At 41.6% G+C, this 24,794-nt stretch overlaps 1 protein-coding gene across 2 annotated transcripts in view; it reads right to left on the reverse strand.

Moving 5' to 3' along the window:
- The window catches only part of rb (adaptor related protein complex 3 subunit ruby), a 28,179-nt gene extending 4,242 nt beyond the window's left edge, over positions 1 to 23,937 (reverse strand). The window contains exons 1-17 of one of the 2 annotated variants that reach the window (XM_089736376.1): positions 23,719 to 23,937; positions 22,590 to 22,697; positions 21,937 to 22,075; positions 21,415 to 21,575; positions 20,589 to 20,732; positions 18,861 to 18,966; positions 17,548 to 17,746; positions 16,737 to 16,846; positions 16,041 to 16,308; positions 12,972 to 13,080; positions 12,564 to 12,675; positions 11,428 to 11,674; positions 5,277 to 5,440; positions 3,396 to 3,508; positions 1,693 to 1,773; positions 1,066 to 1,141; positions 260 to 434 (exon numbers count right to left, since the gene is read on the reverse strand). In XM_089736376.1, coding sequence (XP_089592502.1) covers positions 260 to 434; positions 1,066 to 1,141; positions 1,693 to 1,773; positions 3,396 to 3,508; positions 5,277 to 5,440; positions 11,428 to 11,674; positions 12,564 to 12,675; positions 12,972 to 13,080; positions 16,041 to 16,308; positions 16,737 to 16,846; positions 17,548 to 17,746; positions 18,861 to 18,966; positions 20,589 to 20,732; positions 21,415 to 21,575; positions 21,937 to 22,075; positions 22,590 to 22,697; positions 23,719 to 23,825 — 2,419 coding nt within the window. In that variant the 5' untranslated portion in view covers positions 23,826 to 23,937. Of the gene's footprint in view, positions 1 to 259; positions 435 to 1,065; positions 1,142 to 1,692; positions 1,774 to 3,395; positions 3,512 to 5,276; positions 5,441 to 11,427; positions 11,675 to 12,563; positions 12,676 to 12,971; positions 13,081 to 16,040; positions 16,309 to 16,736; positions 16,847 to 17,547; positions 17,747 to 18,860; positions 18,967 to 20,588; positions 20,733 to 21,414; positions 21,576 to 21,936; positions 22,076 to 22,589; positions 22,698 to 23,718 lie in introns of both variants that reach the window. The other variant, XM_089736375.1, reaches the window with a different exon arrangement.
- Between the last annotated feature and the right edge of the window lie 857 nt (positions 23,938 to 24,794).

Consider the following 24,794-nt stretch of genomic DNA (forward strand, 5'->3'; position numbering starts at 1 on the left):
CTATCGAGAACGGTAAAAAACTCGCACTAAGCACAGAGAACCTGAGCAGAGTAGGGGGTCCTGCGGTCAACACTGCAACTAGACTCGGGGTGGGGGCAGGATTTCTTCAAGACCTGTCGGCTGTGTATTGCTCACGTCCATTAGCGATGGTGATAACTACCATCCTATTAATCTTTATTAACCTAGACTACAAATAATAATGGAATAAGCAAATAAATAAATATAAGAATAAATTTCTGTTTATTATTAATAAGTCTACCATCAGCAAGTCCCGCGGCGGTGGTGGCAGCGGGCGGGGACAGCAGCCCCCCGCAGGTGGGGGTCATGGTGGGCAGCGTGCTGGCCACCTCGTCCAGCTGCAGCAGCAGCTCCAAGTTGGATTGCTCCTTGCGCTTTTGTTCGGACGGTTTTTCTTTGATTTCTGTTTCTTTCTCCTGCAAAAAACAACAATAAGTTTCACAACAATATTTTTCCACCTTATTGTAGTGCATCAGGCATGTTCGCCGATGCGCACACCGATGACTACTTCGCGATAATGCGCAAAAAGGTGGCATCCATTAGGCGTAGAGTAGGAGGAAGCAAGAACAACGTCTTGAGGGTACTAGCTGAAAGACTGGATGGACCGACCCTGGGTAGGTTCATCAAGTTGCATGCTCTACATGCTGCTTGATGAGGCTGCCAGGGACGGAGTTGATAGATTTATTTAAATACTAACATAGTTCTTAAGTTATTTGTAATACTAACACAATATGAGACTTTGATGTCTTGAAATAAAAGTTTTTTTTTACAAGTGGTCTCACGTCTCAAGGTGAGCGGGCGACCTCGTTCAGGTTGCTACGTGGAATCGCACTGCCATACTGTTCCAGACGTACTCCATATGGTACTGACGGCTCACCTGATGGTTAGTGGTTACCGTCGCCCGTGGACTCCAGCAATGCCAGGGGCAGAGCCAAGCCTAACGCTACCGAACTGACAACGTAGAAAATTGTACAACAGCAATTAATGCGTGTTATCAAATTGTTATTTATGGTTGTAGCTGTATAAGATCTAGTGGCAGCACATCACCTCGGAGGACTCCTCGCCGTCGCTGGAGGACGCGTCGCTGTCGGGCTCGCTGTCCGACGTGCCGGGGCTGGACGACCTGGCGCGGTACAGGCACGGTACAGACGCAGTACAGACACAATGCATATGTAGTACAGACGCAGTACAAAGGCAGTACAAGTACAGTACAGACACAGTACAAACGTAGTACCAATCACTATAACCGTCCCGTTGTTCACGGCAACGTGTAACCGTTCTGATTTTATTTATAAAAATGTCATTTAGCCAAACCTATAGGAATCACAACGTGAACCACCCAGCTTAACATGAGGTCGAAATTTCAATAGTATTGTATACCATAACTGTTCCAATAGATCAACACCGAAACACGTGATTGTTTCGCAGCAGAAATTATCAGGGAGGTGATCTCCCGCCTCGACTCTAGTAATGCCAGTTGGGGTTGTATACTCAGGAATACTACTGCCCATTCCCACGTGTATCTCAGATGCGGTGACGGTGAACATTACCAAATGAATAATGATATAGATAGTATACACCCCCCCCCCCCCTTCCACTCAGCGGCTTCCACAATATTTCCCGCAGAAACCACCACAAGAAGCAGCGCGTCGGGCGGCGATACTGGACACCCACTCATAATCATTGATTTCTTTTGTTTTCTTGACCGACTTCTTCTCTTGATTCGACGGCTTCTCTTCGTTCGAGCTCTCGTCCCTGAAACATAGTTAATAAATAAACAAAACCAGTTTTTTGTACAACGGAGGTTTTTTTTTCATACCTATTGTAGTGTTCTCGAGAGGTTATTGTAGATTCACTAAACTATAGTAGAATTATTTTGTCCGTGCAGTTTGGGTTATAAATAATCGGAGCGGTGAAGCGAGTATTTCGCTCTCTCTTCCACTCACGAGCCTTATGGACGGGCATAGTGATGCGCATTATTTTTGTCGATAAGCGTTATCGATAGTGTATTTAGTTTTGTCATTTTGTGGGTTAGTGATAAAAATGAAAGAAAAAATCACTAATCGAACACTTACACCACATATCGCCGCAGCAAGATAACGAGAACGGCAGAAATTAACACTTTGTAACTTTTCGGGATCTATTTTCATTTCAGTTCACACGTGCAAATATGATTTTGAATAAATTCAGCCGTTGTGGTATAAAACAAAGGAGTAATAGCTCACGGGGTTCAAACCGGAGTGTTGCTAACACTGTCCCTAGCAAGAGCCGTGCTTCGCAGAATCTACCACCGGATCGGAAACGCGACTCTCTGAGAAGATCCGTGACTCAGTGGGCTGTGTCTGTGGGTTAATTTAAGGCCGCTGCTTACGTGACGGGTTTTTATACGGACGGGACGGGAACGGAACGGGGACGTGACTGCCTCGTTCAAAACGGGAACGTAATGTAAATGCATACGCACCGTGACAGTAACTCGGATCTAACGTGCTAGTGTTGTGAACAAGGAAAGATGGATTTTTCATTTCAAGAATTGGCTTTAATTGCTATTGCTCTAGCTGACGAAGTAGCTACGACCGTGAACAAGAAAAGGAGATTTTCTGTACATCCTACATGGCAGAATAGAGAACAAGAGGGAAAATACCACACTATCTACAAAGAACTTCTGGATGATGAGACTCAATTTTATCAGTATTTTCGAATACCAAAAGAATGTTTTGCTTTACTGGAAAATAAGCTAAGCCCTTATTTACTTAAGAAAGACACAGTTATGAAAAGAGTTATCACACCTCGAGAACGTTTGGCTGTATGTATAAGGTAATCAGAGACATTTTTATATAGTACTTATTTATTTTAAAATTGTAAATGGTCTTGACCGCGGCTAGCGTTGTACCACCTTGCAGATCTATCGATCCACGTGGCCGCGACTTAGCTACAATCCCCTCTTTGAAATTATTGTACTTAGTGTCTAAATACTTTGAGTTAGCTAAATTATATAATGCTGGATTTGACCGTACACACTCGATTAGTTTTTCGTCATCCATTTTCAACACTTGTGTAGAGATTCGTCACTAGTTCTCTCTCCGAAACGAACGGAGTGACTGTGCATACGTAGCGGAAACACGGACGGGACGGGACACGTGAGTGCCGTCCGTGTCTCCATGAAATATGCTCTTTCATATACATTTTGTATGAAACGATGTTTGCAAAACTTCCCGTCCCATCCCGTCCGTATAAAAACCCTTCACGTATGCAGCGGCCTTAACTCGTCAAGTCCTTTGTCGGAAGCGACGGGTTCGACGAGGACGGAGACCGGGGTGGAGTTTTATTTTTCCACAACAAAATGAAAATAGTGAAATGTCGTATGCAAGTGCACTCACTCTTCAGAAGACTGTTCGGAGCCGCTGGACTCGGAGCCTGACGAGGAGGAAGACGAGGACCCCGACGAGGAGCCGGACCCGCTGCTCTCGGGCTCCGAGTAGAACTCTTTGTTCTTCTGAATTAAATTCAAACACGGATTTGAAGAGAGTTTCGACAAACTTTGAAAAGCTATTTTGCTATTGATCAACATTGTTGAAGGTTGAGATATCATCATTCATCATCACATCCTCCTGCCCTTTTCTTAGTCACTTGGGGTCGGCGCAACATGTTTCCTCCTTCCATACTCCTCTATCATATAATGTCCGCGCGCGAGCTCCGAGGATTTCTAAGGAATGTTGACGTAATGAGCTAGTGTTGTAATTAGTCGGTATTGCGCTATCGATACTAACACATCTTAAGCCTCCGTGCGAGTGTAAATTATAAAAGTTTTATGAGGGTATAATGTACTTGAAATAAATAAAAAAACAATTGATCACGTAAATTTCATTTAATGATCTGATTTTTATTGAAAAAAATGAACGTGAAATCTTATTAATTACTCTCGCAATCAGATTAATCAGTAGTTGAAGAATTTGATGTACTCTCCTCTTGATGTCATTCTTCTCACGTACTTCAATAATAAATAATTCGACAACGTCCTCCATTAAGCCATCCTTTTGCCAGTAATATTCCTTTAATGCTAAGACATGTTTATTATGCTAGTGCTCGCCATTCGTTTTTCATCAAATTAAATAGCTATTCGTGCAAACAAAAAGACTTATAAGTGTAAGACTATATTAGAAATCACACGTAATTAACACTGCTATCGCAAAATTAAAAACAACGAGTCGGTAAGCGTACTCTCACGTTAAGGTCGACACTAGTACTGGGAGAGTGCGGGGTATGAAGCGACGGGCGGGCGCGGTGCACGCCCGCCCGCTTCCTCAGCCCCCGAATCCTCGGAGCTCACGCGCGGAGTATACCATTTCTTCGCTCACACCCTTTCCCTTCCCTTCCCTTACACCTATTGTCTTTCACTAGTGCTACTTACGCTATGTAGTCACAAGTCGATATGTTTGTCAATGTATTTTTTTGTTCAACTTTGTATAAACCAACGGTCGGGGAACCGGGGTAAATGACCCCGAATGGGGTAAAATGAAATTTTGGGGGTAAAAATGAAACTTTTCTGAGTTAAAAGTATATATTGAAGTGAAACTTCTTTAGAATCGTTAAATTTTTTGTTATTGTTTTCTTTTTAAAATTATCATGGAAGCATCAAGATGCTAAAAAGAAGCGATTTCGTTTTTTTTGTTCTTCGCCATGGGTCGCCATCAACTTACACAAAAATATTTTGGGGTAATAATTAAAAAAGTTCCCCGACCTTAGGTATAAACCTATCCCTCTAACCGGATAAAGACAGGAGTGCCAATGTATACTGTAGGTTGTGCCTACCTCTGCATGGATTAACTCGTTTAGTAATTAGGAACCTATTAACGTAAATTTAATAATAATACAGTTCGCTATCTTCGCCGTTTTTAAATCTCAACATATTATTACATTTGGTTACCATTAGTTAGACAAATTGAAAGCAAAGCCTACGGACTTAATCGAGGCGTTGTTATTTTGAAGTTGCACTTCTGTTGTGGTATTTCAGAAAACATTACACATAAATATTATTTCACTGTACATATTGCGTTTATGTAATTATTATTTATGAGGAAAATTATATTTTAATAAATGTATATAATTTCTTTACGATGAGTTTGTAATTCAATTAGGCCAAAGAAGTTTAACTTCTTACGCGCATACGAGGTTTGTTTAATGTTTAAGCTGCAGTTTAATTCCTAGTTCTATTTGAGGATGTATCAGAGGAGCAATTGAGCGCTCGGCGTGGCACGTACCTGCTGCAGCTGCTTGGTGTCGGCCTGGTCGAGGGGCGCGCGGTCGTGCTGGTCGCGCAGCTCGGCCCCGCTGGTGGCGGCGGGCGCGGTGGGCAGCGGCCGGTACCCGGTGGCGGCGCTGCCCAGGTACTGCGACAGTGTGCCCACTGTGTACTGTTGGCGCTCTGACGGACCACACGAATACAAGATTATATACAGCAATACTAGATTATATATACTTTTTTTTAAGGGATTTTATGACCTGGTAACTAAGACTTTTGAGTCATGGACTTTTTGGAGGATCCCGAGAAGTTACGTCCAGTGGCTTTGTTTCATTTTCCCACATTTGTGCACTTTCACAGATACTAAACAGTTAATAAGCCACCGTTTTTACACATTTAAACCCGAAGAAACACTGAACAGACAAAATATAAAACAAATCACACAACTTCACTCCTCGCGTTCCCGCCAAAAAGTCCTTATACACACTAGAAGATGATCTTTTTAGAGGAGCTTTGCTCAGTTTTTTTTTTTTTTGATAAATTGTGTTTTTTAGAAATTATATTTAAATACGAATTACATATTAATATGATATTATTTGTTATTTTCTTTATGTTTAAGTTGATTATCGATAAAGTTGATTATTGAAAACACGAATAAAACAACCTTTTCTGAAAATAAATCGTAGCTAGATCGATTTATCGCCCCCCGAAATCCCCTGTATACTAAATTTTATGAAAATCGTTGTAGCCGTTTCCGAGATTCAGATTATACCTAGTCAGGTCATAAATTCTGTCACATGTTTAATGTAAAATAATTGAAACAAGTTTATTCATTATGTAACCATTCATATATCAAAATGAACTTAACAAAACATAGATTCTTATGACACTAAAGTTTATTCAAAATGACCTCCGTGATTTTGAATACAGGCCTTCAATCTGCGCGGCCAGTCGTCTATCGCAGCACGAACGAGGTCCATGTCAATATCGGCGGCTGCCTTAATCAAGGATGTCTTGAGTGACTCCAAATTGGGATGAGGCTTTGAGCACGCCTTTTCCTCCAAGTGTTGCCATATCTTGTAATCTAACGGATTCAAATCTGGACTGGAGGAGGACCAGTCTTCGTGCCGGATGAAGTCGATTTCACGCGCCGCCAGCCAGTCTTGTGTGCTCTTCGCTCTATGAGCTGGCGCCGAATCTTGTTGGAATACTCAGTGCCTGTTATTGAACATGGTATGAGAAACAGGTTCCACAAGGTTCGTCAGGACTGTATTTTGATACACAACTGCATTAGTTTTTACACCTTTCTCACAAAAATGTACCTCTGTTAAGCCCCAATAAGAAACTCCCAACCATACCATGAGCGAGGATGGAAAATGACCTCGTTGGACACGCGGAATACGGTTGCTCGCTTCTTCACTACTGTGTGCGTACACCTTATCATTTTGTTTGTTGTAGCTCTCTTCTACGGTAAAATTTTTTTCATCCGAAAAAAGAATTTCCCGATATTTTTTTCCCGCGTACCGCTTCAACAAAGCGCGGCATCTCTTCAGTCTCAGGTCCATTAGACGAGCACTCAAACGATGTCCTGTTTTTCTTCGATATGCCCGAAGCCCTAAGTCTTCATTTAACACCCTTTTCACCGTGGTTCTGCTTAACCCCATCTGAAGGGCCAACAGTTTCTGCTTACGTTTGGGATTTCTTTGAATTCGCGCCTTCACAGCTTTTATCACTGCTGGAGTCCTAACAGACTGAGGGCGACCACTTCTTGACCTGTCATCTACACTAGAGTCTTCATTGTATCGTTTGATGGTACGATAAACGAATCTTTTGGTTATATTCAAATTTTTCAGTATGTTAAAAATTTGAATTGGCGCGTAACCGCAACGATGCAACGCAATAACTGCAACACGGTCTTCTTTAAGCGTCCACTCCATATTTAAAAATGAGTAAAATTCTAAAAGTATACATTTTTATTTTCATGAACAATTCGAAATTCGAATTCAATAAACTTTTTTGTGGCCAGCATTCTAAAAGAAAAGTTTTTACTGTGTGACAATACTTATGACCTGACTAGTTATATACATTTATATACAAGAATTGCTCGTTTAAAGATATAAGAAAGATATATTTTTCAGTTTGTTTTAGAGTCACTAGGTAACCTGAAGCGCGTTTCGGATGTAGATCATTCAGCTCACAGCTTGTGCAAATAGGAACGGACTCCGGACACCCTGTGTAGGGACCGGCGCACAGTGGGTCGATTCTATGATTTTAGTGACTTAGGGACCAACTTTGTTTTTTTATAAATTTTTTTATGTAGATAGATAGAGCTCGTTAATCTCAATAATAATTGTTTTGGGCAAAAATTACAAAAACTTTATAGTTTGGTCAGAAAAATGTGTTTTGTGATTTTTTTGTATGGAGCGGGTCACATTAAATAAAATTCCTGCTAAGTACCGCGAGGTCCTGCTTTGAAACTTTATTTTCCTTATACCTTGTCTAGTCTACTATCATTTGATGCTATGAACATGTGCATAAAGTTGCAACTCTGCCAAATAAATGGATCGAAAAAAATTAATAAATACATAGAATAAAAACCTTTATATTTTTTTTCGTAAGTGCTTTTAAGTTAAATTTGATATGGATTAGTAAGTAAAAGCACGTAATGATACCCATAATTACATAATACCTAACAACAATACATTTAGTAGGTCTCTAATTATGCAATCTCTCTAAATATTATATATTTTGTTTCACCTTTCGATCTTTGGGTCAGAAGACGAAAGAAGATTGTGTAAAATATCCTCATTAGTCGACGTTCTACTTCTCATTCTTGAATAACATCTCTCTGTATATTTCCGAAAATCTTTATTGCGAGCTTCCGCTGCCTCTTCCGAGAGTTTACCTATATGAATGGCACCAAAGTTCTTCATTATTATATATCACTGCCATGTGCCAACAATTTATGGATACTGGAAGGCATATATAATACCAGGGATATACATTAACATACAATTCTGCAGTATATCTAAAAAATTCCGAAAAATTGGAAACGCGCTCTCCAGATGCAACAGAGTGAAGAATCACGTGAAGCCTCTCTATTAAATCTTTACGTATTCCTGTTATGCGGGCTGTTTCTTCTGCATCCCTGAAAAATCTTCTGGCAGTATTGCCATCATTGGTTGTTCCTACTCCTTGCTTGACAACATCTATAAGTAAACCGCATTCCTTTTTAAACGCTTGCTGTATAGCGCTCTTTCTGATTGATATTTTTTCTTTGACATCCCCCCTTGCAACCTCATTTCTTGAAGTCCAAACGATAAGACGCAAACAAAAAAGTGTCATATAAAAAATAATCTCACAGGAAACTACATACGATGAAAAAATTGTGAAGTAATAAAATTATATTTACCGATATGAAGTAAGCACTCCATGCATCTTAGCCAGGCATGTAAAGATGGCATTCCATACTGGAATATTTCTTCATTATTTTCTCTTTGATAAGCAAGTCACTCCAAAAAACTCTGACGGTTTTGCTTTGCAAATATCACAGACAGCAGAAAATGTTTCTGAAAAATGTGAGGTTATTTTGCCGTCTATCATCATCATGTGCAATTGATGCTTAACTTCAACTTGTTTGATTTTTGATGGCTGAACTCTTTCTATTTCTTCTGTTATGCTAGCTTTTATAATTGTCACTGTTGACTGCGTTTCTTTTGTAAATTTAATCATTATTGGACGGCAATAAAAAGTTGATGAGGTCGTTTTTCCAAACAATTGTTCCATCAAATTTCTGAAGCCTTATAGGAACTAGACTGACCATGAAAATAGATGAATCATCAAACTCTGCTTCAGTTTTTTGTTTATAATTACTTTGACCTGGGGCTCTATCAAAGCCTATTTGCTTATAAGCAGTAGCTTTCTTGCAGAGTCCAAATCCGAAGTAATCACATCTAAAAGCCTATATAGCGCCAAGTTTAGTAATGCTTGCATTTTAATAGCAGCTCCTTCTTCAGTAATAATTACCTCGTCTTTCCCTGGATAACATTTGTTCTTTTCTTGCTTAATTTTATATTAAGAAGGGTATAAATCAGACCCATTTTCACTTGCTGCTTCTCTTAGGTTTATATACTGCCACTTAATTTAAGTGAAACTAATATTGCCTTATCGGGAGAATATGTACTACTTTTCACTTTACTTGTAATTAAATACTCATTCACTTTTTCTAGATCTTCGGGGTGATTTGACAAGTGGTTCATTATTTCTCCTACATCTTCATTTCTAGTGTTTCTCAAACTAGCAATTGTAGTAGCTTTCATTTCATCCGGGGATAACGAAAGCGATTGGTAAATTTGTTCAATGCGTCTTCGTTTTTGCCTGGATCCCAATTCTTCAAAAGGTTTTCGAGGTGCAAAAATAGATGTCGAGGCTTCTGTAGTACATTTGAGGGTGGTACATTTTCAACATCTTCAGTATTAGAAATCTCGAGCCTTTCATGTGCAGTGTTGATAGCTTCAGGTATCATTCCTTCGGGCCAGTTTATTGCACATTTTAACCAATCACATTTTTTTCTTATAAGCTGTGCTAACATGCGACTACTTCGTTTCCATATTGCACTTATATTTGAACAAAATTGCGTACTGAATTTTTGGAGCTCAACATTTTTCTCTTCGGTCACGTTTATTTGATTTTGTAGGAATTGAAAGAGTTTTTTATTATCAGACAGCGACTGTAGTTGCTCTCTTAAAATCATAAATAATCCTAAATTGTTAACAAAATTATCAATTATAACGGAAACAGCAAGATCACAACGACAATCACGAGATGTTAGTAATAGTACGAATAAACGAACACTAGTTAGTATATAATAAACATGGTCACTTTATACTTTCAGAGACAAACAAATGTTTACTATATTTTCTACTACCCAGTAATGGCTACTTAACTAATTATCCTCATTAAATAATGTTAACTATCTTAATAATTAGAGAGATTGCTTAATTAGAGACCTACTAAATGTATTGTTGTTAGGTATTATGTAATTATGGGTATCATTACGTGCTTTTACTTACTAATCCATATCAAATTTAACTTAAAAGCATTTACGAAAAAAAATATAAAGGTTTTTATTCTATGTATTTATTAATTTTTTTCGATCCATTTATTTGGCAGAGTTGCAACTTTATGCACATGTTCATAGCATCAAATGATAGTAGACTAGACAAGGTATAAGGAAAATATAGTTTCAAAGCGGGACCTCTCGGTACTTAGCAGGAATTTAATTTAATGTGAACCGGTCCATACAAAAAAATCACAAAACACATTTTTCTGACCAAACTATAAAGTTTTTGTAATTTTTGCCCAAAACAATTATTATTGAGATTAACGAGCTCTATCTATCTACATAAAAAAATTTATAAAAAAACAAAGTTGGTCCCTAAGTCACTAAAATCACAGTATCGACCCACTGTGCGGCGGGCCAAGTGACGCGAGCGCTGATGAGTCGTAACGAAGGCCGATCGAATTGTCAAATCTCGTTTTCTTCGCTTTGAACCTTTGGGTCTACGGACGGAGTTCGGTACTCTGTCTGTGTTCTGTATCTGAGGAGTGCTCTGATTGTTCGAGATATTCAACCTGTCCCTGCATTTGCTTTTTACCGCTACTGTTGCGTTCAACTACTGCGCGTTTCTAAAGATCCTTTCTACAAAGTGCCATCTGGCTTTAGAATGAATTCCAAGATGTTTCTCGAGTGCTGTGACGCGCCCTACTTTAAACTTGACTTGCCAAGAGTACTCGGTGGTATTGACATTGCTGATGTCCGTGAGCAGCAGTGGTACAAATACTGCAAGTCCACTGACCTTTGAAGCTGCTCTCGATGGTGGGCTTTGGTTTGTCGGGACAGAAGATGAGCTTACCGGTATCGGCATTGCTGACGCCCGTAAGCAACAGTGGGCCGCATACCCGTCTGACACAGCCACTAATACTAGCCGGCCCAGTACTTTTTTTTTTATTGCCCTTGTAAACAGACGAGCATACGGCCCATCTGATGGTGAGTGGTTAATGTCGCCCATGGACTTCAGCAATGCCAAGTCACTGCCTACCGAGCCAAGCCGCTCGCTACCGAAAAGGCAGACAGCGGCTACCAGTACTGCAAGCGCTCCTCCACTGACCTTTGAAGCTGCTCTCGATGGTGGGCTTCGGTTTGTCGGGACAGAAGATGAGCGCGGCGTGCGCGGGCAGGCGGGCGCGCGGCGCGGGCAGCAGCAGGCGGCGCAGCATGCGGGCGCGGTCGCGCACGTCGTAGCTGGCGTCGTAGCGCGCCAGCGCCACCACGTAGCGGCACACCGGCGCCGTGTCCGCCTGCGTCACCCACAGCTTGGCCGCCAGCGACAGCACCTGCAGCTTCACCAGCTCCTCCTGCCGACACGCCCGGAGCGTACAGCCGTCGGACCTGACCACTGATCGAAGAGCGATGCTTGCGATCTTAGATAGTGTTAGGACGTGCATAATTATACACAGTTTAGCCGGTAAAAACTATGTATTTATTCTGTAATTTAAATCAGCATAATACATTGGCAGTGTAACTAGGGACTCGCGACGGTTAGTTCGCGCAGATAATCATAGATGCGTTGCTTACAGTATTTTGCCTTATTAACAAATAGCTTAACATATAACTAGAGGTCGGAGTAGGTAGATTGATTTAAGGTCGTTGACGTCAAACGTAGAGGATAATATGGATATGCCTCCAAAATACTGGAACTTCATATTTATTGTCATATTTGTTTCGGAATTTTGAAATTAGCATGAATCTGTATTTAGGGTGAAAAACGTATTAATAATATTAATCTGCGCTACCAGTGCTAGCTAATGGTAAAAGAAATCAATATTTTATTTTATACAAAAACACCTTGGAATAGTTGGTGTTTTGTCCCTTTCTGTTGAATTAGAAATGACGCTTGTCAGTATGACACAAAAGTTAGACAGGGCTTTTTGTTATCTTTATCTCATAAATATAGAAATTGTGTCCGATTAGGAATAAATGTTTTTTTTTTCAATTAAAAAAAAAAATATCATTATGGATAAAATGGCATATCCATATTATAATATCTTGACGCAAGTATATAAAATCAATCTACCTACTCCGACCACTGCATATAACCGAAGCCAAAAGAGGCATTATTATATGGCAGTAAGTTGGCAAAAAAATAAGGAAAAAACCGAGTGTCTCTGTTTTATGGCACCGACGATACACCAGCGGTATCTCAAAGTGTCGGCGTACACTCGGCGACACTGCACCCCCCCTCACCTGGTCGGCGAAGCTGGCGGCCATGTGTGCGAGCACGGCGGCTGCGCGGGGGTGGTGGGCGCCGTGCTCCGCTACCAGCCACACGGCGGCGGCGCGGGCGTTGGCCGCCAAGCTGCACGGACGGACATATTTTTTAGGAAAAAAGATTCTTCCAAACTCTTATTATATTGTAATACAAAGCTGTCATATGACGTCACGAATCGCTACGTTTCGCCACAACATTAACACTGATATTATTATTTTCTAAATAATTTATAAAAAAAAATGTTACCATACCCACAAAAGAAAAGCCATGTAATTTAAAGCATTTTAAAGTGGTCACAGATTTACTCATATATAATGTCCATTAAAATTGACTAAAATTAGCAATAAATAATCTCCGGCTTCTTGTCTGCTCGTATCCCTCACCGGTCAGACCGCAGCAGCTTGGCGGCCCGGGCCACGGCGGCCTTGGCGGACGCGGCGCCGCCTCCCACCACTCTCTTCACCACCACCACGGCTTCGCACACCACCCACTCTGTATTAAAAGAACACATGTTTAACGGTCATTAAAAAAAATCAAGCAAAGTCCCGGCCACGAGTTAGTTTAGAAAAATTATTGAGTGACAATAGTAGGAGGTGAATGACCTCACAAGAACCGACCTCTGTAGGTTTTTATCGACTTTAGCGGTGGGCGGGTAGTGGTAACCGATGTGGTAGTGTATCTGTCTATCCTTTAAACTCTTCATTGTCTGGAATAATAAGACTCATGGAGGTCAGACATTTCATGGTAGTCCGCCAGACTTCGCGAGGAGTACGGCTTGAACCAGCTGCTACCACTATATTCTCGTCTTCCCTTCACAATAGTAGTAGGATTGTGTTAGCAACTGTCAAGAGATGATGCTTTTCAGTTAGTAATGTGGAAGCACCTTTGCACAATGTAATTACTTTGGAACCCCGGTTTCGTTCAAGTTGTGATGTTTGAGTCCATAGCCTCTAATGCCCGTATCTTTAGACGTTTCGTAAAATAGTCCTCCACTCTTAACTCATCCGATGATGCTCGAGCATTCCCTCGAAACTTACTCGAGTTTGGTATTTTTAGTCGACCATTACAATATTCCTCAACTGTCCTCGAGTGAGGTAATAATGATGAAAATTTGATCAAGCTAGCATCAAACCCATAGAGTTCTGTAGTCTATGGTCATTGTTTAATGTCAAAGTCAAGCTGCCGCTGTCTGTTTGACACTAGATGAACTTGTTTGATGTTTTGGTTGCTGAGTTATTCGTAAATATGTGTGCGTGCGGTAAATCTGAAAGTGTATTATTTATTTTCTAACCTATCATTATTTTAGATTTCGGATCCGGCTTTGTATTTTTATTCGCCGCTTTTATGTGATTTTGGTTGCATCGTGTTGTTGAAGTGCTTTTCCACAACCACCAGTTTATTATTATATAAATAAAACTTATAATCGCATTGACTTTATTTATCAGGTAGTAAGCAAAATATGACTCTTATGTAGGTAAATAAAATAAAGAGTTTCAAATGTCTAACCTCGAACTATTTACTTTATTAATAAATATTATCAAACTTAAATTATCAAAATATGCGCGAATCATGCACACATCCAGGCCATTGCACAACAATATCATATATTTCCATTTGCGGTCCACATACTATTTGGACCTCGATAGAAAACCAGCCTTGAGGAACGTTCAAGGTACGTCGCGACGTACCTTAACTTGACAGTTCGGTCACTTCACTCCGGTTAGGAAATTTTTCCAAGGACGTTTGAGTGGAGTTTATTTTTACGACTAATCATACCAAAACGCGCGTTGGAGGTTGAGTCGAGTCGAGTTACGCTCGTGTGAACGACTAAAGATACGGGTGTAAGTATCGTGTGCAATTTGTATACGCAAGTAAGAAGTTGTACGCGACAATCTATATATAATATATCCATTATATAAATCTACAGTGGTTTTTAAGGATGTTCCGTTATAACTACCGAACCGTGCATCCGATTGACTTGAAACTTGATATCCGTGTAGAAAATACATGTATTTAATGGATAGGTTAATATTTATATGAGCGTTGGACTCCCAACACCTGTTGCGTTAATGATGAGAATCTTTATGGGGGTGAGAAATAATGATGTTAATTTTAAATGCCCAGCGAAGCGGAAGCTAGTAGAAGTATAAGTTTATTCTCGTTTGAGGGCGTGTCGCACGGGAGGGGGCGGTAGAGGGACAGGGGGGGCGCTGCGTACCGTCCTTGCTGGAGAGCAGGTGCAGCTGCGAGGCGAGGCAGGCGTCGGTGTGCGGGCGCACGGCGAGCGCGAGGGAGGGGGGCGGTAGAGGGACAGGGGGGGCGCTGCGTACCGTCCTTGCTGGAGAGCAGGTGCAGCAGCGAGGCGAGGCAGGCGTCGGTGTGCGGGCGCACGGCGAGCGCGAGGGAGGGGGGCGGTAGAGGGACAGGGGGAGGCGCTGCGTACCGTCCTTGCTGGAGAGCAGGTGCAGCAGCGAGGCGAGGCAGGCGTCGGTGTGCGGGCGCACGGCGAGCGCGAGGGAGGGGGGCGGTAGAGGGACAGGGGGGGCGCTGCGTACCGTCCTTGCTGGAGAGCAGGTGCAGCAGCGAGGCGAGGCAGGCGTCGGTGTGCGGGCGCACGGCGAGCGCGAGGGAGGGGGGCGGTAGAGGGACAGGGGGAGGCGCTGCGTACCGTCCTTGCTGGAGAGCAGGTGCAGCAGCGAGGCGAGGCAGGCGTCGGTGTGCGGGCGCACGGCGAGCGCGAGGGAGGGGGGCGGTAGAGGGACAGGGGGGGCGCTGCGTACCGTCCTTGCTGGAGAGCAGGTGCAGCAGCGAGGCGAGGCAGGCGTCGGTGTGCGGGCGCACGGCGAGCGCGAGGGAGGGGGGCGGTAGAGGGACAGGGGGGGCGCTGCGTACCGTCCTTGCTGGAGAGCAGGTGCAGCAGCGAGGCGAGGCAGGCGTCGGTGTGCGGGCGCACGGCGAGCGCGAGGGAGGGGGGCGGTAGAGGGACAGGGGGAGGCGCTGCGTACCGTCCTTGCTGGAGAGCAGGTGCAGCAGCGAGGCGAGGCAGGCGTCGGTGTGCGGGCGCACGGCGAGCGCGAGGGAGGGGGCGGTAGAGGGACAGGGGGGGCGCTGCGTACCGTCCTTGCTGGAGAGCAGGTGCAGCAGCGAGGCGAGGCAGGCGTCGGTGTGCGGGCGCACGGCGAGCGCGAGGGAGGGGGCGGTAGAGGGACAGGGGGGGCGCTGCGTACCGTCCTTGCTGGAGAGCAGGTGCAGCAGCGAGGCGAGGCAGGCGTCGGTGTGCGGGCGCACGGCGAGCGCGAGGGAGGGGGGCGGTAGAGGGACAGGGGGAGGCGCTGCGTACCGTCCTTGCTGGAGAGCAGGTGCAGCAGCGAGGCGAGGCAGGCGTCGGTGTGCGGGCGCACGGCGAGCGCGAGGGAGGGGGGCGGTAGAGGGACAGGGGGGGCGCTGCGTACCGTCCTTGCTGGAGAGCAGGTGCAGCAGCGAGGCGAGGCAGGCGTCGGTGTGCGGGCGCACGGCGAGCGCGAGGCGGCCCAGCGCGTGCAGCGTGGCGGCGCGCACCCCCCGCTCCCCGCCGCCCGCGTGCGCCTGCAGCTCCCGGATGACGCCGGCGGCGCTGCTCTCCGTCGCCAGGTTCGTCAGGATCTCCAGCTTCAGCAGCTTGATGTGACTCGGGTCCGAGTTCCGAATGAGAAACGACTTTAAGTACGGATCGAACAGCGCCTGTGGATGTCAGACTCATCTCAGTGTGAACAGCGTTGACTAGTGTGTTATTTTTACTGGTGGTAGGACATCTTGTGAGTCCGCACGGGGAAGCAGTAATGCGTTTCGGTTTGAAGGATGGGGCAGCCGTTGTAACTATACTGAGACCTTAGCACTTATATCTCAAGGTGTGTGGCGCATTTACGTTGTAGATGTCTATGGGCTCCAGTAACCACTTAACACCAGGTGGGCTGTGAGCTCGTCCACATATATAAGCAATAAAATAAATAAAAAATGGCGTATTGTGAACTCGCCCGGGTAGGTATCATCACCCTGCTTGTTTTTGCTGCGAAGCAGTAATGGGTTCCGGTTTGAAGAGTGGGAAACTCGTCACCGGGGGGATCACGGGCTCATTCACAGTGCGCGCTGCTGGTGGGGCGCAGGCTCACCCGCCTGGAGACCGTGAGGGCGGCGATGCAGTTCAGCACCACGCTCTGCACCTCCACCGGAGCGCGCAGCAGCCGTATCATGGCCTTCGCCACCGGCGGCAGCTCCTGGGCTGAAATCAATGTACACTCTATTAGTATTGCTTTAAAGTCCGTTTTCAAATGATTGGTTACCGCACATTTTGGTATTACGGTTCTGATGCAGTATTCGCTGGGTTTATGGCCACCTGATGTACAGTTACCGTTCCTTCGTACCGTACCTCCACTCACGAGCAAAAGAAAAATCTTTGAAAAGTATTATCTCGTCCTATATGGTCATAAATGTCTAATATGCAAGCATCATTTCAGTTTTCACTAGGATAATCGTGATAGGACAAGTAAATTATAATGAATTAACTACTTAGTCTCTTTCCAGCTTATAGCGAATTAACGGCGCAGAAATAGACAAAAAAGCTATTTGTCTTCTTCTTTCTTTCTTATTACTCTTTGCTGGGCTGTAGGGCTCGGATCAAATTCTTCAACTGTTTTTATTGCTTAGATGGGTGGACGACTTCACAGCCCACCTGGTGTTAAGTGATTACCGGAGCCCATAGACATTTATAGCGTTAATGCCACCACCGACATTGAAATATGAGTTCTTAGGTCTCAGTATAGTTACAACGGCTGCCCCACCCTTCAAGCCCTGCAACGCATTACTGCTTCACGGCAGAAATAGGCAGGGTGGTGGTACCTACCCGTGCGAACTCACAAGAGGTCCTACCACCAGTTTCAGGCTTTCTTAACGTATGACTCATCTGTAGTTTTGAATGCTCACCGGGAGCACAGTGGTAGAACAGTTGCGCCACAGCCATCACGACTCCGGAGTTCCTGCTCTGCAGCAAGGGTTTGGCCGCGCGCAGCAGCAGCCTGAGGTCGGGGTCCACGGTGGGGGAGCGGGAGTGCTTCCGGGGACTGTCCTCGTCGCTGTCCGACTCGTAGAACGGCTTCTCTGATTCGCTGTCGCTCGAGTACTCCTGAGAGAGAACATATAGCGCTCCTACGGTCAAGAGGTCGGTAGTGTTAGCTGAGCACAACGGGTCTAAGGTGCCAACATAGGTTTAGACCATGAGATCAAAACATCGCTTTTAAACGAGAACAACACCTTGCTTCATACCCTTTTTCTAATACCCTTAACCGGATAAACAGCTATTTAATATTGTAATAACATGTCCAATCATTTCAATGCGATGAAAGCGAGAATGACAAAACGAAATCGTACTTGAAAGTGTAATTATTTCCTTATCTATATATAAAAAAGAAAGTCGTGTTAGTTACACTATTTATAACTCAAGAACGGCTGAGCTGATTTGACTGAAAATTGGCGAGGAGGTAGTTGAGAACCAGTAGAAGGACATAGGATACTTCTTATCACGTTCCCGTGGGACGTGTCGTAAAACGTGGTGTAACAAAACGCAACTGATATGGAATAACAAAACGCAACTGACAGCTAAACGTAATATATTCTTTGGTTAATTATAGTAGAATTTTGAAGTTGACCGGTTGATGTGTTTGAAAGAAACCGTGTGTCGGAACAAAGTTTGCCGGGTCCGCTAGTGTATATATATATTTGTTCCTAACGTATTATGGATAGTTGCGAGCATTTTGCTTCTGAGAATTGTTTAAATCATTGATCTAATATTACAGTTTCATAGGCAACAGAAAAATAATATCATATTTAAAAAAAAACCAAAAAAACACGCTTTATATAAAAATCAACTAAAAAATAGATAATAAATTTAAATTGAAATCTAAATTTTGTGTGCCAAGCATTTAATAATTTGCGTAAAATCGTGTGTTTATTAAAAACCTGTTACATAGATACGACTTAAAAAATAATAAAATTAGTGTATTGTCATCGGTCCTCGACAAATCTACAGTTTGAATGATATCTGGCCGTTTAAAAAATCGCGTCTCTTTAGACGCGATTTTTTGCGACTCCTTTGAGTCAGTTACAAACATACATACAAGTGAAGCTAATATAAAGCGTGTAAAAAAGGCTACCCTCGAATCATAACAATTAACAAGAAAAAGTTATTTTTGTAAAAATGCGATGCGACCTCATGCGTTCGCTCGCGCGCCATGCCTCACCTCACTGTTTGGGTCGGGGAAGAAGGTTTTGGCGTACACCGTCAGCACATTCAGGATGGCCAGCTGCCCCCACTCGTCCACATCGGCCAGTAAGCCGCACAGTTTCCTGCAACAAAACAAAAATCATTTAAGCAGTCGCTGGAGAGTAACATTTATCTTATATTTTTAAACGAGCAATTCTTGTTCTTTCTGAATCATTCAATCTGAATCCCGGAAACGGCTCCAACGATTTTCATAAAATTTAGTATATAGGAGATTTCGGGGGCGATAAATCGATCTAGCTACGATTTATTTTCAGAAAATATTTTATTCGTGTTTTCAATAATCAACTTTATGACTCTTCCCGACATCTATTGGCGAATAATAATGCTATTTTTCTTAATTGAGAGCAACTAACTGCTTTAAAGACACAATAACACTAAAGCTTCAGCAGATGGTGTTGTTAAGCCACTCGAAGCCAATGAGTGCTTGGCTTAAGGTTAGACCAAGAAAATGAATTGTTTATTTATATTATTTGTATCTTTTTAACTCACGTGTTCACTTAAAAATGCCTAAACGATCTTGGAATATTTCATCATTTTATCAATATGTAATTCGTATTGAAATATAATTTCTAAAAAACACAATTTATCAAAAAAAAAATTATCGTCATCTAGTATGGTATAAACTATAGTAGAATTATTTTGTCCGTGCAGTTTGGGTCATAAAACATAGCCCGGCTAGGGCGGTGAGCATGTTGCGCGGGCGCAACGCCGTTATCGATAAAAACAAATGAGTCATCGAAGGCAGGTACACGGCGGCGGGGTGGTATACGAAGGGTGGTGAGACATTGTTATGTTATGAGTCATTTGTACTTATCTGCAAATTATAGTACATTATGTCGAAGAGAAATGTGTTTTTATGCATTCGTTCTCTGAACTTCTTTAGTCACATAATGGCTACTCCTTTGTTTTGTATCAAAACGGCAGAATTTATTCAAAATAATATTTGCACGTGTTGTTATCAACAATGTGTTAAAAATTTTCACTGAAATAAGAATAGATCCCGAAAAGTTACAAAGTGTTAATTTCTGCCGTTCTCGTTAACTTGCTGCGGCGATATGTGGTGTAAGTGTTCGATTAGTGATTTTTTCTTTCATTTTTATCACTAGACCACAAAATGACAAAACTAAATACACTATCGATAACGCTTATCGACAACAATAATGCGCATCACTATGCCCGTCCATAAGGCTCGTGAGTGGAAGAGAGAGCGAAATACTCGCTTCACCGCTCCGACTTTTTATGACCCAAACTGCACGGACAAAATAATTCTACTATAGTTAAGCCACTTGCTTTTAATGGCACATTGTGTATACCCAACAACGTGATTACCGACATTGAGACATGAGGTGGAATTAATTACATTGTACGCCGCTATCCCACTCTTCAAACCGAAATACATGAATACTTCGTGGCGGAAATAAGCAGATGCGAACTTGATATAGAACTAGAAAAGGCCTATTTTTAAAGCCTGGTATCAACACCTGGTACAATGTATCCACAGATTTCAGTTTTTTTTTTGTTTAGATGTGTGGACGAGCTCAACAGCCCACTTGGTGTTAAGTGGTTACTGGAGCCCATTGACGTCATTTGGGCCTGTAACATTGACCACTCTATAAACTGAGAGCAGTGAGCACCCGTCCAGCAACAATGGATATAATGCAGACAGTTGAAGAGTGCCACGTGCCTGTAGCTCCTGTGTATGAGGCTCATCCGGTCGCCGCACACCTCCGAGAAGGCCATCGCAGCAGAGCCGACCACGAGCGGCGCCTTGTCCGATAGCAGCTTGTCTATTATGGCAACCAATTCCTCCTTCTGCTGTGGATCCAAGCTGAAGAAAAACTAAATTTATTTCTCAATGCATTTCTTAAATAATTATTCTTTTGATCTCGATTGAAACAAATGACAAACTTTTAGTATATTAGTATACTAGCTGTACATTATTAACATTAGTAACATTATTATTTCTCACCCCCACAATTATTCTCACCATTAACGCCCCCGCAACTGGTGTAGGGAGTCCAACACTCATATAAATATTAGCCTATCCATTAATTACATGTATCTTCTACATGGATAACAAGTTTCAAGTCATCGGATGCACGGTTCAGTAGTTATAACGGAACATCCGTAAAAACTACTGTAGATTTATATATTAGTATAGATTATGGGCTTTACTGGAAAACTTTTAGTGTATTATTCTAGTATATTATGGGCTTTACTTCTGAGAAAAAATAAAACGAGGCATGGCAATGTTAATTTGACACCAAAAAAAAATTTGTTGTATAAAATGTATTTAGATGTGCAAGAACCGGCAGATTTATGATAATAATAATATACATATATATAAAAAAATAGACAGGTGATTCACCTGCCCATGCATGCTTTTTTGTGTGTATGCATGGTGTGAATAGCCTGCCTAACCAATGTTATTTTTAGAAATATGTAGTAATATTGTATTTGTTTTAAGTATTATTATTTTATTTATCATTTCGTAAAAAAGTATGCCATACCTATAAAGTTTGGGTATTGCGTGGGCAGCAGTCTTCCTTACATACGGACTCATGTCGGCAGCTGAGTCTCTGATGGCCAACATCACAATTGGAACTATCATGGGCACGCGGATTGACGATAACACTCTTAGGGCGCTCGCTCTTATTAATTGATTAGGATCCTACAGTAAAATTGCAAAAACAATGAAAAAATATCAAATCGTCGCTGTCAAACCAAAATCTGCTATGTGTAAAAACTCAATTTTGAATTAACGAGTAAAAACATTTTCGTATGAAATTTAAAAAAAGGTGAATTATTAAGAACTATATCAAATGAAAGCTATAGACACATAACAGTTTTTTTATACTGTAGATAGGGCTGTGAACTATACCAAAAGGTTAAAAAGTAAAAATGTCAAAAAGTGCACATAGCAGACTTTGGTTTGACAAAGACGAAATTCAGTTATGTGCGTATTAAGTTCATCTGATGTATTAATCGAGGGGATTTGACAATGGCCCTCATCATTTCAAGACTATGTTTACCTTCAGAGCTCTCTGGAAAGTGCTGATCGACAGCAAAGCTAGGTCTTGTTGTTCTTCAGCATACCTCACCAGATAAACATAAACTAATTTCTTCACTTCTATGTTCTTAGATACAACATTCTTGACTACTGCTGGGAATCTGATTGAAACAAAGATATAAATAAATAAATTTTGTTTGAATCCTACTGAATGTGATAGAACAGAATTCAATTTGGATCATCATATACTCCATGAATATATTGTATTTTTTACGTTTTCTGCATGTAGAGATGAACTGAAATTTATCAATCGAAAAGTTGATGTTTAATAAAAAAAAAACAGTTTTGAATGAATGAAGCAATTTTAGACAACAGAATCAATATTTAAAAACTTTAACTGGGTGTTTAAAATACAACATCCAAACTTAGCTTAAATAAAGGTAATATACAGACTATTGTCAGGCCAAACAAATAAATAAATACCCCCCCCTGTCTATTTGTGGCATAGTTATTTGAGAACTTCTTCTTACCTTTATCCCACAGTAGTTTCAACACAGCATCTCCTATTTTTCCATTCAGGCATATCATGTCATCTATGCACTCACACTTTTCTCTTTCACAATAGCAAACATGTTTTTTTAAGAGCATATACAAGTATTAATATATTTTACTTACAAATCAGAAGCATCTCTTCCTTTAGCAATCATGCCAATAATTCTTTTCATCGCCTCCAGTTTAAGGGAGTCCTTTGATCCATCAAGCATTAGTTTCAGGTCATCGTTTCTGAAACAAAATTAGACAATTTTCATTGTTGTTTCTTTTGTTGAAATGAACATACCAAATATATTCAATGAATGGTGTACGTGATCCCACAGGTAGATCATTCCTACCAACTTGTACCGCACAGCACTGCAATTACAGGGAGTATTCCTGAATATTTCGAAAGTATTAGATCTGTAGTCAAATGAAATATACAGCCTGACATTACAATATGAATTCCACTGTCTTCTGTGATAAAAGTTCAGTCTCACTTGTGCAATAACAGTCTGCATTTTACCTCAGGTCACTATGAAAATAATTATAATTTTCAGTGAAGGACCCAATGTACCCAGTAAATATTTTAATTGTTTTGATGTTTTATCATAGGAAGATTCTGTAGATTACGATAAATTTGTGAAACAAATTTTAAACATATATGGATATTTCGACAATTGTTTATTTTGCATTTTATATAAACATGAAACAGTCGCATTTTATGTGTCAATGTGAAGTAATATTATTGAATAGATAGATAGTGAGCTCATCATCATTCTCCTGCCCTTCTCCCAGTCACCTGGGGTCGGCACAACACATTTTCTATCATATACCATTTCTTTGCTCACTCCCCTCTTACACATATCGGCTTTCACACAATCCATCCATTGCTCCTTAAGTTTACCTGTTCCTCTAAAACCTTCCACATTCATAGTTAAAGCTCTCTTTACAACCTCAATGTTATTTTGTCTCATAACATGTCCATACCATCCTAAACATCCACTTCTCAACTTCTCTATCACAGGTACCACTTTCAGACTTCCTCCAACATATGAATAAATATTAAGCTGTGGCAGTAAAGTGTATTCAATAAAAAGTAGTTTAGTATCAAATGTTTTGGTAATTTCTAGCAGAAAGTTCTTAAGATATTCATTTAACTATACATTATAAAGTATATAGATACTGTATTATCTGTGTATTAAATATGTATTATACACATTTTATTCATGAGAACAAAACTTTAATGAAAAATGTGGAAACTCAAAATTACTTTTTGAAATCTGGTTGAAAGAACGCCCCTGATGCGGGATCGGTTGCCGGGTACTCCACCTCACCGGTAACGACCTTGTCGTTGTTGTAAGAAGTCGTACTCGTCATATTGTTAATGTTCGCCCAATATATACAGAAAATATTTGAAGAACCTTCAAAAATAAACTAATAGCAAGATCGCATTCTTCAATCTTCGTATCCACTGTGGTGACGTGACGTTAACTGTCAAGTAGAAAGTCACTGTTGTCAAAGTTGTCACTGTTAAAATGTCGTTCACTGTGGTCCTGTGTGGTACTGTGGTCCTTCTGTTCTTTTCAGTATAGCAATTGGATTCTTGAGATTTCATCGTTATCTAGTTTACAAAAATCTTGAACTATCATACAAATACTTTAAATTCAAAATGTAGCGGAATAAATAGAAATTCGTTTTTTTTAATTGTACCTAATTTATTGGGATGAAAGATTTCGACGTGCCATCTAACCCATAGACTATTTAATATAAGCTACTGAGCTCCTCGCCAGATCTTCTCATTGGGTCGCGATTTCGATCTGGTGGTAGATAAGCGAAGCACTACTCTTGCAAGTCCTCCCAGGTTGAGCCCCGTGAGCTCACCTACACAAAGCGTAGCTGGAATAATCCCTCAAGGCTCGAAAAAAAGCGATGAAATTGAATGAAATATAATTAAACGAGAAGAGATGAGATCAAATGAAATAATGTGCTACTAAAATAATTGGAATTTACTGAGACTTCAGTGTGCTTTTTGAAAGAACCCGAGAAGCCAGCGACTTCATTTCATTTACCACGGTTGCGCTCTTTCACAGATGATAACTGGTTAATAAGCCTCCATTAATACTAAATACTAATGCTAATGCTTTTGAGATGTGGTACTGGAGAAGAATGCTCCGGATACCTTGGACAGCGAAGAGAAGCAATCTGTCTATCTTAGATCAACTGCAGATCAAGACTAGACTGTCCACACTTTGCCTTCGCCGCGCACTCGAGTACTTCGGTCATATTGCTCGGAAAACACCGGATAGCTTAGAGAGACTATTCGTTTCAGGTAAGATCGAGGGAAAG

This window comes from Bombyx mandarina, chromosome 21 (genome assembly GCF_030267445.1).
Source record: "Bombyx mandarina strain Sakado chromosome 21, ASM3026744v2".
Classification (NCBI taxonomy): Eukaryota; Metazoa; Arthropoda; class Insecta; order Lepidoptera; family Bombycidae; genus Bombyx; species Bombyx mandarina.